Genomic DNA, 15,314 nt, shown 5'->3' on the forward strand with positions numbered 1-15,314 from the left:
CTTCCGGCACCCTCATGTTGTGACGGTCGACACGGTTTTATACAAAGCCGGCGTCATATCCCTACATAAGATCCAGCAGCCCAGTATGTCACCCACTGGTACCAAGCTCAGCAGGTTACGGTCTGTGTACTTTCCTTCCGGCAGGCGAAGACCAAATCATGGCGGCCGATAAGAAGAGCATCAGTGAAACGCTCGCCCACATTGTCGTCGATCCATCATCTCCTTCCGAGAGTGAAATTGTGCTTGAAGAGGAGGTCGACAAAGCGTTCGAACGCAAGGTCCTGCGCAAAGTCGACTTTTGGCTGGTCGGATTCTACTCCATGGTCTACATCTTCCGAGTCATCGACTCGTCCAACTACTCCAACGCGGCCATCATCAACCTCGAACATGGCACCGGCATCAAGAAGCAGCTACACCTCGACCCGTCCCAATGGGCGTGGACTCTTTCCATCTTCTCCTACAGCTACATGATCTTCGAGCCCACAAACACCGTGCTCCTCAAGACCTTCCGCCCGAGCAGATGGATGTTCGTCCTAATTCTAGCCTGGGGCATATGCGCATGTGCTGTCGCCGCTGTGCAGAACTTCCAGGGCATGATGTGCGCACGGTTTGCCATCGGTCTGGCCGAGGCCGGCTTTTACCCGGCCGTGCTGTATCACATGGACTTCTGGTATCGACCGACTGAAATGCCCTGGCGGATTGCCCTGTTCTACTCTGTCGGACAGCTTTCCAGCGCCCTAAGCGGTCTGCTCGCATATGCCATCTCGTTCATGGACGGTCTCGCTGGTCTCCCCGGATGGAGATGGCTGTTCCTCCTTGAAGGGCTCCCTGCGATCATCCTCGCTTTTGTCGCCCTCTTTGGTCTTCCTGACTATCCACAAACAGCCCGGATGCTGAACGAGAAGGAACGCTTATTCATTGAGCGGCGCTTGGCCGATACCGCCCCGTCTGGCAGACACGGCCACTGGGACTGGGCATCCCTCAAGCGCCTTTTTGCCGACCCCACGGTCTACACCTTCGGCCTCTACTGGATTGCCCATGGCATTGGGGGATTCGGCGTCGGATACGCACTCCCAACTGTCATCTACTAGCTTGGGTTCTCCGACACCGCGCATTCCCAGCTCATGAATATTGTATGTGATCCAAGAATACGTGTATGCTCCAGCGTGGGAATCCACTAACTCTTCCTCCCCCCAACCAGCCACCCTACGTCTGTTGCTTCCTTTTCCTCAACACGGTAGGCAACCTGATCCACAGGGGATGGATCCGACCTTGGACCTGCGCCGTCGCCAGTAAGGCTACCCCCCGGCAAATCTCTCTGCAGTTTCTTGACTGACGTCCGTGAAGTCGAAAGCACTACCATCGTCTGCTACATCATCCTCGTCACCGTCCACAGCCCCGTGGTCAAATACATTGCCCTGATTGTCGCCGTGTCTTGCGCCGGCTCGGCATACCCTGTCATCTGGCCAGAGCGGATCCGAGCCCTCGAGGGGACCGTCGCCGCGGGCGTCGGCATAGGCTTGACCAATGCTTGTGCGCAATGGAGCGGCATCGTCGGCCCGCATGTGTATTCGACCATCTATGGGCCGACGTACCACAAGTCCTACGTCATTTGCTTGTCTCTTCTCATTGTGTCGATCTCGTCGGTTCTCACGTCGTGGTTGATCATTGCGAGAAGAGATAGGAAAAGGGCGGCGTTGATGACTTAGGGGCTGTCTTATACAGGGGAAGATGATTTGATACTGTAGAGGATAGACCACCAGGTCTATTAATAAGGCCGGTACCTAAACATGAATCTCCTTATAGATAAACCAGGTCCATATGGTATAACTGCATAACCTAACAATGAAAATGTTAATGTTATTGTTGGACCTAAAAAAAGTGATGTGAGATTTGCTTGTGTTCGCCGTCGATTGTTTCTGTCTCATGGTCATACCACCATCAAATTATATGCCACAATCAAGTTACCCCTTTCCTTGGTTCCCTGGTTCCTTTCCTCCCTCGCTTCTCAAGTAGCTCCACGTACCAAGCAAGGCTAATAGTCAGCACTATGCATTATATGATTCAACTGACCCAGGGCCAGGGCCAGGGCGTACGTTTAGGCTGGACCAGCGGTCGAACAGTCCCCGTCTGCAACACAACATGGGGATACGACATTGTCGATATGCAAATGAACCTTGGAAGGAACGGCAACGACCAGGACTAGGATCATGCACCATGACCATGACATTGAGAGTGACAATGACCAGGACTATGATTAGAATGCACACGAGACACCATACCGGCGAGAAGGGAAAACAATCACTCCCGGGACTACCTATCTAGGTACATAATTACAAGTACTACCTAAGCTATCTAGGTAGGTACGTAGGTATATGGTCTCACAGTGCTGTACTGCTGTCATTACCACTTGTCTCATCTCGGACCAGGTTCCCGGTTAGAGTACGTCGTACTTGACCTCTGCCCACTGCCCGATGCCTCGAGGCTTCCCGGCCTTGCCCTAATCACAGGGGACGAACGGACGGTGATGAGCAACGGAATGATTGCGTATGATGAGTATGAGTATGATGAGTATGAGTATGATGAGTATGAGTATGATGAGTATGAGTATGATGAGTATGAGTATGATGAGTATGATGATGATGACGACGGTGACCTATATGGACATGGACGTCATTCACGGCCATGCACAGAGACACTGACACGGACACGGACTCGGAGACGAGGAATGAACACTTGCGAAGAGCAGTCAGTCCAATACCTGTTATTGTTGTGGGGACAAATCAGTATGGTCATGACTACCTCGTAGGTACCAAGACGCCGAGGGGTGGAGAGTACCAAGATGATGAGGGTGGTCATGGACATGTACCACAATCACGACGACGGCGGACAGGGCGAAGTCTGGTGCGGGTACAGTAGGAGCGCGATCACCAAGCTGCAACACCGGGTTGTGGAGGGATCTGGATTCACTCAATTCCCTCAATTCCTACGTATGACTTTCGAGGTTGCTTGACTGCCGGGAGCGTGAGCAGTGACGCTCGAAGGAATACTGTTCATTGCATTTGCATGCTTCGAGCATTACTGTACTGTCCTGACTTGGCGACACTGGGAGGACCCATCCGTAAGAGAAATCTATGTTTAATAAATCAAGTCAAAGTGGCCTGAGGGACACTCGCGCAGCTTTCGGTATGTTCTTCACGTTCATCCTCCTTGACTAATTGCTGTATCATTTGCAAACGCTCTGGCCGCTTTTGAAGAATAATCCAAAAGAAGAAGAAGAATCTGGGAACAATGCGATAGCGACCCCCCATGGTCACAGGGAACGTTTCATCGCAAAAGGAAAGCAAAGTCACGACGAGACTGAACGAGTCCTATACATCCCTCGACACCATTCGCGTACGCCCACTCTCGTGGCGACTAGGATGTATTTGTGACCGAAACAGAATGTAGGACAGTCCCGCTCAAGCCAGGCCAGAGGTTAACGTATGAGTCCCCGTCCCTTCCAGCGGCTTTGTGTCCTCGAGTAGTTTGTTCACCAATCGATACTGCCAAGGACGGCGATACCTCGCCCAATGCCAGTGGCATCTGCGTCCGCCCGTCTCGAAGTCATGGCGGGAGCCTCCAAAATCCAATGCCCTCCCCCTACCCGACGAGTGTTTGGCTCACTCCTGCGCAGGACACCTCCTTCAACTGTCACCCGCATCGTCATATCTATGACACGGTCTTCTTGACTTCCTGCACCGCATCCTGGACCTTCACCTTGGTCTGGCTGGCGAGATTGTCGACCGTGCCCTCGAGTTCGTTCTTGGCCTGCTCGGCGCGGATCTTGGCCCATTTCTCCTTCCCGGAACCACTGTAGAGCACAGCAACATTAGACTCACGGGCGAAAAGAAAATGGCGAAGGTGCATGTATGTATGATTTTCTCGCTCATGCAATGTACCCCTGGACAGGGACTTCCTCGCGTGTAGGTATGGAGGGAGAGTCTATACTTACTACCAGTAATCGTACCACCGGTACCCCTGCGTCAGTTGGGCGTTGAAGTTGACGAAATGGCATGCAAAAAGGAGGTAGTTCTTGGGTGTCACGGCCAGGGCATAGCGCATGAACGTGCCCGAGTAAACGGTCAGGGCGGCGGTAAATTTGCCCGAGATGCTATTCACCACAGGTCAGCGGCTCAGGGTTCTTCTGGAGGGAGCCCTTCCACACGTAGACAACACACTGTCCCACACTGTCTGCGTGTAAGGTATGAGGTCGGGGGTAGGAGACGGGCTCATCGGTCGTAGCGGACAATGGCGGGTGCGAACGTACATTTCAGGATCTTTTTGTGTATCCAACACCGCCGCGATGGGAATACCGAAATTCGAAGCTGGACCCCAGAAATCTGCACACCAGAGCTCCAGTCAGTTGTTTTTGTCTTCTCACGTTCGCCCGAGGCACACGCAGAATTGAGTCATCTCTCGTGCTCCTCCTCTGGCTCATGCGCGTTCGAATCACTCGTCCGATATGGTTCTTTCTGCGCAGGAGAGGGATAGCCTATCTCGACGAGACGTACGTGTTGAGCAGAAATAATCCAGAACTTTATTGGAGCGGATCCGCGCGTTGATAGCTTTGATGGTCGCGGCCATTGTCGCGGCAGTTATTCTCTATGCTTTGATTTCCCCGGTTTCTGCTCTTGCAACCGACCCGAGAAGCGATACCGATCGGAAGATGGGTAATGGAGCGGCGTTCGGGTATAGAAGGGAGGAGAGGACTAGGTGAGTTCAGGTCGAAGTGAGGCCGGTTTGACTCAACAAGCTGCGTTCGGTGGTCGGCCCTGTTGCGATGAGAAAATGGGGGATGGGCGCAGCAGCACGACTCCGGCCTTTAGGGGAATATCCGTCTAATGTCACGTGCAGTGGGTGTGCGGGAAAACCTTCTACCGGGGAGGCCATGCCACCCCGAGACAATGTATTTGTCGTCTGAACTACAGCGTACAAAATCTGGCTATGCTCTGGATGCAAGCCCATGGTCACGTCCACCCCAGCTCCCTGTGGTGGAAGACCTCCTCCAAGCATCCATTCTAAGTCGGCGCGATCCCAGGTCTCGACGTTCTGGCGCCCCTGCCGCTAGAGTCTGGGTAAATCTCCGTTAAGCATCTGCTGTTGGGCGATGAATTGGGCTTGGAACCGGATCTGGAAGCACAAGTCATCCACCCGCCTTAAGTCGATATCCGTCGGGTCGGCGGATTTGAGACGATCCAGGACGTGTTGAAGTGAAGCCGCGATGTCAGACGGACAGCTTCGTTCTCGCGGTGCGGATTCTGCGACGCCGCCAGTCGTAGTCAACTCCATAGCGTCGGTCACCATTGTACTTGTTGCTCCATGGATTTCAGCTTCCTGATCGAGGGTGTGAAGAACCTCTTTCTGCTCATCCTGCACTGATGAAGCAGCAGAAACTCCGGTGATATCCACCTTCTCCTGCTTGACTAGCGACGTCTCCGGCACGATGACCTCGATCAGAGTCCGTTTCCGTGGCCGGCCTCGTCGACGTCTAGGTGTCAGTGCCGACTCGCTGAGCTGTACTGAGGCAATAGCTTGATCCTCCGGTGAGGGTGAAACCTCAACGCAATCAAGAATCTCTCCGGGAATCTCATCCGCAGCCATTTCTGCGTCTCTTGAAGTCGACGAATTCTGGGAGGATGATTTTGATGATTTCCTGCGCTTGGCTGCAGCCAGATTCAATGTGCTTGATTTGCGCTTGCGAGATTTCTGCTTTTTCCATCTTGATGCTTCATCCGTCCCTTCTTCCCCATAGGAGCCGGCACCAGCCGTCTGGCTGACATGCAGATCGAGGTCATGAGACAATTGCGAAGCACTAAGAATATCAATCTCGTCGCTGTCCGTTGCGACAGGCTTCGTCGGGCTTGCTTCCCTTTGCTCTGCTTCCTCCGATGTCGTGCTGTCTGATGCCAAGTTGATCGTAATTGGTCTCAATGAGGGAGATACCGTTGCGTAGGCTGGGGCCGCATCCTTTTCAAGATGGCTATCTTCACAATCCTGGTGCGGTGGAGGACTGGAACTTTGCACTTCAGTACTGGAGGTTACCCCGACTGCGCGACGACCGATTTGTTGTGCGGGAGATTTTGAGAGGCGAAGACGGGATCTTCCACGCCTCACTCTCCCACTAGAGGATAACGCAGCAACATCATCTCCACGAGTCGCGTGCTTCTTTGGCTGATTTCTTCGGCGCCTTGCGTTACTAGCCTCCCCTTTCGACTCACCAGCCCCCATCGAGCCCGTGCGCTCTTCTGCCTGGGGGTCTTGGAAAAATTCGATGCTCCCTCCGGCGCCAGCATCCGCGATATCGGTGACCAATGCTTCTTGTCCGAGGGAGGCTGCAGCTTTGAGCGCAACAGTTTCTATTGCCGCAGAAGGATGTAGCTCTACTGCACCGTGCTCGTCTGCCCCCTCAATCTGCTCAATCGCGAGATCAATTCTGTCTCCAGCATCACCTTCGACGGCAAGAAGCGGAGAAGAATTGACATCGGTCCGATCATCATTGCCCACCATCGAAGGCGGCGATGAAGGTACCTCAATATCAGGAATTAGATTGGTAAAGTGTCGCGCACGAGGTGTGGGAGAGGCCATCAACTCAGTCCCGTTTTGTTCCTCGTTAGTTGGCAGGGTCGGTGTTGAGGGGCGTTCTGCCTGAGAAGCTGCCTTTCGTGCGAATTCGCAGTCAGTGTGGGTGATTGATCTAGTATGCGGCCTCGGGCTCGATCTCAGGTCCGGGAACACAAGAGCAGGCTCCGAACGCTGTTGGTCGCGGACTTCCTTTTGGTGTGTAGTCAAGGACTGGGACTCTGTTTCTTCCTGTGGAAGAGGGGATGACTCGATTGGCACGAAGTAAACCTGAGAATCATCGTGCCTCGAGCGTGGCCGCAAAGATTGTTGGCGAGGACTTGAGCCCATCACGGGGCTTTCCTCTCGTGCAACACTGTGAAAATGTTGACTACCCAATTCTGGGGATCGATCGGCGCCTCTTATTGCCGCTGTTGGGCTCGTCGACATATGCCTGGAAGTCGTGTCAAGGTCCTCTGCTGGCGCAGCTTGTGGCGACATGTGTTGCTTAGCTGCGTCGTTTCGGATGTGCGGTTTGCTTGGGACAGTGATCTCAACGCCAGCGTCCCGTAGCTTGCTTATAGCCTCTGATAATATAGGACCAAGACTTAGCGAGGGAAGCTTCCCAAATCGCTGATTCCACATATCGACCGTGTCCTGGACCACAAGATTATGACGGCTACTGAGCAGAGCCGAAAAGGTCTCCTCCAACTCACCGACAGCCTCGACAGGCAGTCTGGCCAGAAGAGTCAACGTAGCTTTGACGATCTCTGGATACCGCCGACTGGGTTCGTGTTGATCTTTGTCCTGCCAACTTGAGATACCTTGTTTTAAAATCAACACAGTGGGCCGCTTGAGCAGAGTCAAGGTGTGGACAATCTGTCTGACAGATGATCCTTCCAGCCTCTTTTGCAGCTGGCTGATGCTTATATTTGTCCCAGAAGTCGTTTCGGAATTGAAGCCGTGGACCAATGCTGCGTCCAGAGACTTGAGGCATGTTTCTAAGCTCGTCGTGCTTGATTCATCACTTTGCTGTTGCTCCAGAAGATGGAATTGCAGGGAGTCATAAATAACCAAGGCGTTACTCAGGCAATGACCTTTGTCTTCAAGACCAGCCATTATCAGATCGTGGCCCAGTAGCCTAACAGCCGTCACAGTCAGCTGGCGTACTTGACCAATCCGGAGCGTATGTGGCCCTGTTGGTCGACCGTCGCCTACGCTGGGGTGGGTTACGTCTAGGTATAAACGCCCGAGGAAAGCGTTCACATGAACCATGGCCTCCACAGTCTCAGCAGAGGGCTTGATCTCTTTTCGACCCGCTTCTTGCACAGCTTTGAGGAAATGCAGCCAAGCCACGGCGATGTATGCCTTGTCAGACTGCCCTGAAGCTCCCCAAGAGCTGTAGCGCATCAGCACTAGGAAAATGTCGAGGATCGGTCTTGCTTTCGAACGTACCCACTTGCAATCGATTGTAGGCAGCTCTTCTGGCTCGACCGGGGTGTTCTCGAGGGCGCGATTCTCGTTCCAGATCTTCGCGCGTCCAGGATTCCAAAACAACGCCATCACGATACGACTTGCAAGGTCGGAGTTGGCGGTGCCTCTTTCAAAAAATGCGGACTTCATGACCTTCACAATATATTCGTTCCATACCCGAGTATACTGATGGTGATTTGCCGCTGGTCTGAAAGCATGATAAAGTAGGGTGCAGTAACTTGACACCGCCGCCACGCGAGTGCCTTTGGTTGCCGCCTCCCCTCCATGCCGCTCTAATTTAGCAGTCATAGGCTTTGGCAACAATTGCAACAGGTTGTCGGATGCTAGATGAGGTTGGACAATGTGTATGAACCGATTCCAAGCCTGGTACGCCTGTTGCTGGATAGTCGATTCACTGCAGTTGAAGCATTTTTGTATGACACTCAACCAATCTTTGAATTGAGCCCACTTGTCGCAACGCGGGCCCCAGCCATTGCGGCCACGGTCATCGACATTATTGCAGAGCCTTAGGACGATAGTCCATATCCGCGGGACTTGGACGCCCTCTTCTTTTACTGCAATCATCTTCTCCAGTTTTCGACACATGCTGGAGCTGAATGTCTTTCCGGATGCAAGTTCTCTGGCGAGTGTAGATCTGATGACAGAAGAAATTGATGAAGATGCGGGAAACGCTGAGCAGGCCTTTTCACCAAGGTCGATGGCCTTCATTCTGATGTCCTTTAGGCTGTTGGTCGCGCCAGTGAGTAGCTCGTCCACCCAGATGTTCGCCTTCGCCTTCATCGTGGGTCGCTCCTGGTCAAGGAGTTTCTGGTAGACGAGCAGCCTCTCAGAAATGACTCCATTCCCCTTGTAATGCTCGCTAAGTGCTCTCAATGCTTCGAGAAGTCTCGCAACGCGGTGGCTGGTAATTAGGGTCTGGCGAAAGTTTTGCGCCGCAAGGAGATGAAGGTAGTGGACGATGACATTCTTTGACGCAGTATGCTCCGCAAGCACTTGGATTGACCGATCGAGGACGAAGGTACGGGCATCATCCGATAGTAGAGAGGCATAGTCCTTGTTCCAAACAAATATGATGAGTAGTCTCAATGCTTGTGTGATGAGATTCGTGTCAGCAATCGGCGGTTCTTCTGGGGAGAGTTTCCTGAGCAGGTCTCGTTTGATGTATTTCATAAAGGTGTTGATCTTCGCCTTGAGCACATCTTCGTCCGGGATGTCTTCGTAGTTCCTGATGACATTGGCAAGCGTCTGATATGCGTCGAGGGAGAGTGATCTGTCATCGTGGGACAACTGTTCAATGAAGCTGTCCATCATTGCAACCATTGAACGGTTGCCATCCTGCAACCCATGTCTTGTCTGTGCAGTCTCCTCCAAGATTGTAACTGGTTTGAGGATCGATCTTAGGCTCGACTGAGAGTCTGAAGAGGTGAACGGTGGTCTGGCACCACTTGAAGGAGGCTGACTCGTGGAAACAGGCCTATGGATGTCTGCACCCGTCGAAAACCCGACGCGTTTCCGGCTTCCGGTATGGGAGGAGCCCGGAAACGATGCTGAAGAGCTTGCAGGACTTGTCCCCTGGACAGAAGAGCTCATAAGAGCTATTTTGCGGCGGGAGGATGTTGACGGAGGGCTAAGCGGAAGTGCAGCGTGAATCGACATGGCGAAAGCGAGGTGTTGGTAGTCTTTCTCAATGTCCTCGGTGGACAGTGAGGTTCGAAGGTTCCTGAGACTGCCTGCAGTCTTCCATCACTCCGGAGATGGGAAAGACCTCCAGACAGTGGTATAGGAAGCCATGGGAAAGAGAGAGCCGTTGATGCAATTGAACGGCACCACGACCATCCAAGCCTCGCAACGCTGGCGAACGCGTCGAGACGCGGCTCCCGTTGAGTTCGTGTTAAGTCCCGACTAGCTCTCTTGGGATTAGCGTTTACTGCGTGCTCCACTCGACCGTGCGTGTCTAGAAGCAGCTATCCAAGTTGCTTCACATCAACCTCACCTGACATCAACTGCAACAAGGAGCTCTCCGCTTTTGATCAAATCACTTGACATGTGAGACCCAAAGGCCTTCTGAGTTGTGCGATACTCTGTCCTACTCAGAAAAGCCTCTGCTCTGGCACTATGCCAAGTCAAACCCCGCAGAATGAGGCTCGAGCTTTGCTCGCTCTACTGACGGAATGCCTGGGGTCTAAAACAAACGACCAAAAGCAGCTGGAAGAGGCGTTGGCAAAGCTGAAGATACTCGGGCGAGATGCCAACAACGTGGCCGCCATTTACAATGCCGATGGAATAAAAACTTTGGGAAGCTATGCCTTTGGAGACTTCCCTCCGTCTATAAGGCATGAGGCACTCAGGTGCACTGCTAATGCGCTTCTGTTCCTTCCGGAAACCCGCAAGTACTCGCTTGAGTTCGGCTTCGACAAGCAAGCAGCTGATGCCTTCCGAGATGCGGATGAGGACGAGGAGTTTTTACTATCTCGGATAATGTTCCTTCTGACTTACGACCCCGGCATCGACATGGTGACTTTGGTATCTGAGCATGGCTTAGCGGAAAGCATTATCCAAAGGTTGGCTCGTCATGCGGATCAAGCAAAGAACGCAAAGCGCACAGGACTCGCGGCTCAGGGAAATATGGCCATGTCGGAGACTCTCAAGCTGCTTTTCAATGCGACGAGTATCAAAACAGACCAAGCTGCCAAATTCAAGCCTGCTGTTGCACCCATCTGTCGCATCATCGAGTATACCGACGTCCTGTCGCCACCACTCCAACCGCCGGTCAACCTGCTAATCAATGCTCTCGCAAATCTAGACATTGATGGTGAAGACACCCAGACTGCCGAGACGAAGTCGGCAGTAGCCAGGCTGATCTCGATACTCGCACTGGCCGTCGAGGGTCATCCACCAACGGAACTCGACACGACAGCAGTGCCACTATTAACAGTCCTGAGGAAGATCAATGACACTGCACCACCGGATTTGCGGGATAGTATGAAGGCACGACTTCTGCCTGACGACAAAGAACGGGATCAACCTCTCGGGAAATCATCATCGCTGGCGTCTCAACTCCTGCGATTGACAACTTCTTCCGGAATGCTCAACCTCTCAGAAGCAATATCCGGCTTGATGTTTGAACTCTCGGGTAAAGATGCCAACGAATACGTGAAGAATGTGGGTTATGGATACGCTGCGGGATATCTGATGACGCACAAGATCCCGATCCCGGAGAGCGCAAAGTCACAGGGCAATGGAGAGTCCTCCAACCAAGTTCCGGTTAACCCTATCACAGGACAAAGGCTGGACAAAGAGCCAGACATCGAGCTACCACATATGACCCGAGAAGAAAAAGAGCGCGAAGCTGAACGGCTGTTCGTACTGTTCGAGAGACTGAAGGCGACGGGAGTGGTCAATGTCAAGAATCCAGTAGAAGTGGCGAACGACGCCGGGAGAATTGAGGAGCTAAGCGATTCGGACCCTGATGAGTAAGAATGGTGCGGTCTGTGGCTGTACGAGCAAAGTGCCTACGAGTTTACCTGACGCGGTGCACCCGACCGATCTAAGTATACAGTACTCGTACGAGTTGTAGTTTGCTGGGTTCTCATTATGATGACGATGGTGCCACTCGGAAGGCCACCGGCTCTGGTGTTCCACAACCTTAACGGGGCTGTACCTGCAGCGCTAGCGTCCCTAGCGGCCCCAAGCGATAAGCTTAGTGGTGCTAGCCCGCTGAGTTGACGTTGGCTGCGCCTGTCGCGACAACGCAGCTGCGCTTTCCCTCTTAGAAATTTTGGATTGCCTATTGGGCTGCGAGCCTGCTTCTCCTCTTTTTGTCCCTCCTCCCGCGCAACTTTCAGCGTCGCCCCATACCTCAACGTCGCCTCACGTCGCCTCACCTCTTGGGGCTCTCGGCTCGCTCTTCAAGCTATGGTCCATAGAGTCGAGTCAGCCATGAACGGAACCCCGAAAGTCAACGGCGTCAACGGCGTCAAAGGCCTCAATGGAGTCAATGGCCACTCCAAAGATGGCGTGTTACACCCTCCTCCATACTCGCGCAAGTCCTCGTCTCCCATGGCGCCTGCTTTCATGACATCTGCTCCCGGCAAAGTCATCGTGTTTGGCGAGCATGCCGTCGTCCATGGAAAGGCCGCGATGGCCGCCGCAATCTCCCTCCGATCTTATCTGCTGGTCACGGCTCTCTCCAAGTCGCAACGAACAATTCAACTGGTGTTCCCTGATGTTGGACTGGATCACACCTGGAAGATCGACGACTTGCCCTGGCATATATTCCAGAAGACCGTGCGAAAGCCGCGATACTACGATATGGTCACGTCACTAGATCCCGAGCTGGTCACCGCCATGAAACCTCACGTCGAAGCCGTCTCAGCTCATTTGAGCGAAAACAAGCGAAAGATTCACCAAAATGCTGCTTCCGCTTTCCTCTACCTATTCCTTTGCCTTCAGACTCCTGCTGCGCAGGCTTGTATTTACACTCTACGATCCACACTACCGATCGGGGCAGGACTCGGCTCGAGTGCCAGCATTTGCGTGTGTATCAGCGCCGCCCTGCTGAAACAGATCCACGTTCTGTCCGGACCACATCATGACCAACCAGAGGAAGAGGTGGACATACAATTTGAGAGAATCAACAAGTGGGCTTTCGTGGGCGAACTATGCATCCACGGAAACCCCAGCGGAGTCGACAACACTGTTGCAACGCACGGAAGGGCTGTACTTTTCAAGAGACTTGACTACACCAAACCGCCAATGGCTACACCACTCAAAGACTTCCCGGAACTGCCGCTACTATTGATCAACACGAAACAGGCCCGATCGACCGCTGCAGAAGTTGCCAAAGTGGCGGCGTTGAAGAAGAAATACCCAGCCGTGACCGAGGCCACGCTGGACAGTATCGAAGAAGTTACAATGTCAGCACACTCTCTCATCACCTCAGATGAATTTGACCCCACATCAGAACAGAACATTGAGCACTTGGGTGACTTGTTCCGCATCAACCATGGATTGCTGGTCTCGCTCGGCGTCTCTCATCCGAAGCTAGAACACATTCGGGAGTTGGTGGACTATGCTGATATCGGCTGGACGAAACTCACCGGCGCGGGCGGCGGTGGGTGTGCGATCACCCTCCTCAAGCGGGATATCGATCCAAAGGCCGTGGTGAACTTGAAGATGAAATTTGAGGATGCCGGGTTTGAGGAGTACACGACCACGTTGGGAGGCAGTGGCGTCGGCATGCTTTACCCTGCTGTCTTGCACAATGGAACCGAGGAAGCAGGAGGTGAAGAGATCGACCAACAGAAGTTCCTAAATGCAGATGGCACAGAAGGAATTGAGGCTCTCGTCGGCGTGGGTCTCACCGAAAGGCGGCCCGAATGGAAGTTCTGGAGGTGAACAACGCATAGTCCTGTTCGTTCTTGTTTTACTAGCGAAGGCGCATAGCAGCGGTTGTCTAATGGGCGCGTCATTTGTACTATATTCCCTCCCACGACAGGCTAGGATGGGCGAGGGCTGCATCTTGTGAAATGCGAATAATGTGCACACCTGGCATCGCTAATAATACCACGACCGAGTACGGACGAGTAAAGGCGTCAAGAGGCAGCCGGATGAATCTGAGGTTCCTCCGAGCCGACTTGCAACCTTGGTATTGTTCTCTTCATTCCAGTCAAGCACAATGACAAGGCGAGGCTCGCTCTCTTGCACTCGGTTGAAGTAGAATGCTCTGTACGTGGTGAGTTTGACGACTGTCTCTCCAAGGGCCGTTTCCGACGATCAAGCCCAAAGCAAGGCCAAGTCGATCAAAGCGACTAATTATTACTCCCAACTCGCCTTTGGGACGCCGTTGCCATCAGCTGCACTGGGAGCGAGCCTGCCACGGGATCTTTTATTTACGAGGCACCCAAGAATGGCCGAGGCCACAACATCCAAAGCAGCCAAATCAAAGTCCAAATCCAAAGCGCCATACTACGCCGTCTCCCCCCTCTGGAAGGATGTTGTCCCCGTACCCCTCATCGACGGGCCGCCCGGGCAGAAAGACGCCGGCCCAGCGCTCGCCACGATCGCCTACTCGCCGCGCTACAGCGAGGCCATGTCGTACCTGAGGGCCGTGATGGCGGTCAACGAGTTCAGCCGCCGCGCACTCGACCTGACCGAGGACATCATCGGGATGAACCCGGCGCACTATACCGTCTGGCTTTACCGGGCCAAGATCCTGAAGACGCTGTGGCAGACAGACGGCACGACCGTGGAGGATGGGGTCACGACGGAGTTGGACTGGCTGGAGGGGATCAGTGAGCGGAATCTGAAGAATTATCAGATCTGGTGAGACACGGTTCGCTCTCTTGCTTTTCACACTGCACGTGGATCACACTGCCATGGATCAGATCCCACTAACCACACATGGCTCCTCGTTGCGGTGCGGATCTCACTAACGACCTATGTGACACCTCCCCAGGCATCATCGGCAAACGCTCATGTCGCTGCTCGGGACTCTGCCGCCCACGGAACCGGCGTTCCTCGCACACATCCTCTCGTTCGACGCCAAGAACTACCACGTCTGGACGTACCGGCAGTGGCTGTGTCGGCGGTTCCCGGACCCGCTGCTCAACACGGACGTGGAGCTGCGCGCCGTCGACGCGCTCATCCAGGACGACGTGCGCAACAACTCGGCGTGGAATCATCGGTATTTTGTCGTCTTTGGCGTCGACGAACTGCGCGCCATCGAGGTCGAGGCCTCTGGCGGCGGCGGCGGCGGTGGGCGCGGGGGGATCCGCAAGGAAGTCCTCGCCAGTGGTACCTTGGTCGTCGATCTCGACGTGGTGGACCGCGAGGTCAATTATGCCAAGGACCACATCGCGTGGGCGCCGCAGAACGCGTCGGCCTGGAATTATCTGCGCGGCGTGCTCACCCGGGCGGGCATTCCTCTGACGGAGATGCGGGTGTTTTGCGAAGGGTTCGTGGGTGGCAAGGGGGCGGATCTCATGAGTAGTAGTGACACGCCGGGGAGCAGTGTGAGGAGTAGTCATGCGATTGATTGGTTGGCCGACATTTATCGCATGGAAGGTGATGTACACCGGAGTAGGGAGTGTCTTGACGCCTTGGCCAGGAAGTGGGATCCCATCAGGCGGAAATTTTGGGAGTTTAGGGCACGCCAGTTGGAGGGGGTGGAAAGTGAAACGAACTTATGATTCTGAGTTCTAATATGGCAGTGAGGCTGA

The 15,314-nt window shown here is 53.8% G+C and overlaps 7 protein-coding genes across 7 annotated transcripts; 5 read left to right on the forward strand and 2 right to left on the reverse strand.

The window, feature by feature from the left end:
• Positions 1-158: 158 nt before the first annotated feature.
• On the forward strand, positions 159-1,091 carry G647_10039 (uncharacterized protein; the record flags this gene model as incomplete). Its single annotated transcript, XM_008726031.1, has 1 exon — positions 159-1,091. One exon carries the CDS (start codon positions 159-161, stop codon positions 1,089-1,091), a length of 933 nt encoding a protein of 310 aa, XP_008724253.1.
• A 33-nt stretch (positions 1,092-1,124) lies between these two features.
• Positions 1,125-2,206, forward strand: G647_10040 (uncharacterized protein; the record flags this gene model as incomplete). Its single annotated transcript, XM_008726032.1, has 4 exons — positions 1,125-1,133; positions 1,202-1,292; positions 1,348-1,607; positions 2,084-2,206. 4 exons carry the CDS (start codon positions 1,125-1,127, stop codon positions 2,204-2,206), a joined length of 483 nt encoding a protein of 160 aa, XP_008724254.1.
• Positions 2,207-3,993: 1,787 nt separating this feature from the next.
• On the reverse strand, positions 3,994-4,626 carry G647_10041 (uncharacterized protein; the record flags this gene model as incomplete). Its single annotated transcript, XM_008726033.1, has 3 exons — positions 3,994-4,153; positions 4,310-4,382; positions 4,554-4,626. 3 exons carry the CDS (start codon positions 4,624-4,626, stop codon positions 3,994-3,996), a joined length of 306 nt encoding a protein of 101 aa, XP_008724255.1.
• A 480-nt stretch (positions 4,627-5,106) lies between these two features.
• G647_10042 (uncharacterized protein) lies at positions 5,107-9,750 on the reverse strand (the record flags this gene model as incomplete). Its single annotated transcript, XM_008726034.1, has 1 exon — positions 5,107-9,750. The coding sequence occupies one exon, from the start codon at positions 9,748-9,750 to the stop codon at positions 5,107-5,109; it is 4,644 nt and encodes a 1,547-aa protein (XP_008724256.1).
• A 459-nt stretch (positions 9,751-10,209) lies between these two features.
• Positions 10,210-11,571, forward strand: G647_10043 (uncharacterized protein; the record flags this gene model as incomplete). Its single annotated transcript, XM_008726035.1, has 1 exon — positions 10,210-11,571. The coding sequence occupies one exon, from the start codon at positions 10,210-10,212 to the stop codon at positions 11,569-11,571; it is 1,362 nt and encodes a 453-aa protein (XP_008724257.1).
• Positions 11,572-12,033: 462 nt separating this feature from the next.
• Positions 12,034-13,491, forward strand: G647_10044 (mevalonate kinase; the record flags this gene model as incomplete). Its single annotated transcript, XM_008726036.1, has 1 exon — positions 12,034-13,491. One exon carries the CDS (start codon positions 12,034-12,036, stop codon positions 13,489-13,491), a length of 1,458 nt encoding a protein of 485 aa, XP_008724258.1.
• Positions 13,492-14,002: 511 nt separating this feature from the next.
• Positions 14,003-15,284, forward strand: G647_10045 (uncharacterized protein; the record flags this gene model as incomplete). The annotated part of the gene is made up of 2 exons (XM_008726037.1): positions 14,003-14,418; positions 14,552-15,284. The coding sequence occupies 2 exons, from the start codon at positions 14,003-14,005 to the stop codon at positions 15,282-15,284; spliced, it is 1,149 nt and encodes a 382-aa protein (XP_008724259.1).
• Positions 15,285-15,314: the final 30 nt, after the last annotated feature.

Source organism: Cladophialophora carrionii (assembly GCF_000365165.1).
Source record: "Cladophialophora carrionii CBS 160.54 unplaced genomic scaffold supercont1.12, whole genome shotgun sequence".
NCBI lineage: Eukaryota > Fungi > Ascomycota > Eurotiomycetes > Chaetothyriales > Herpotrichiellaceae > Cladophialophora > Cladophialophora carrionii.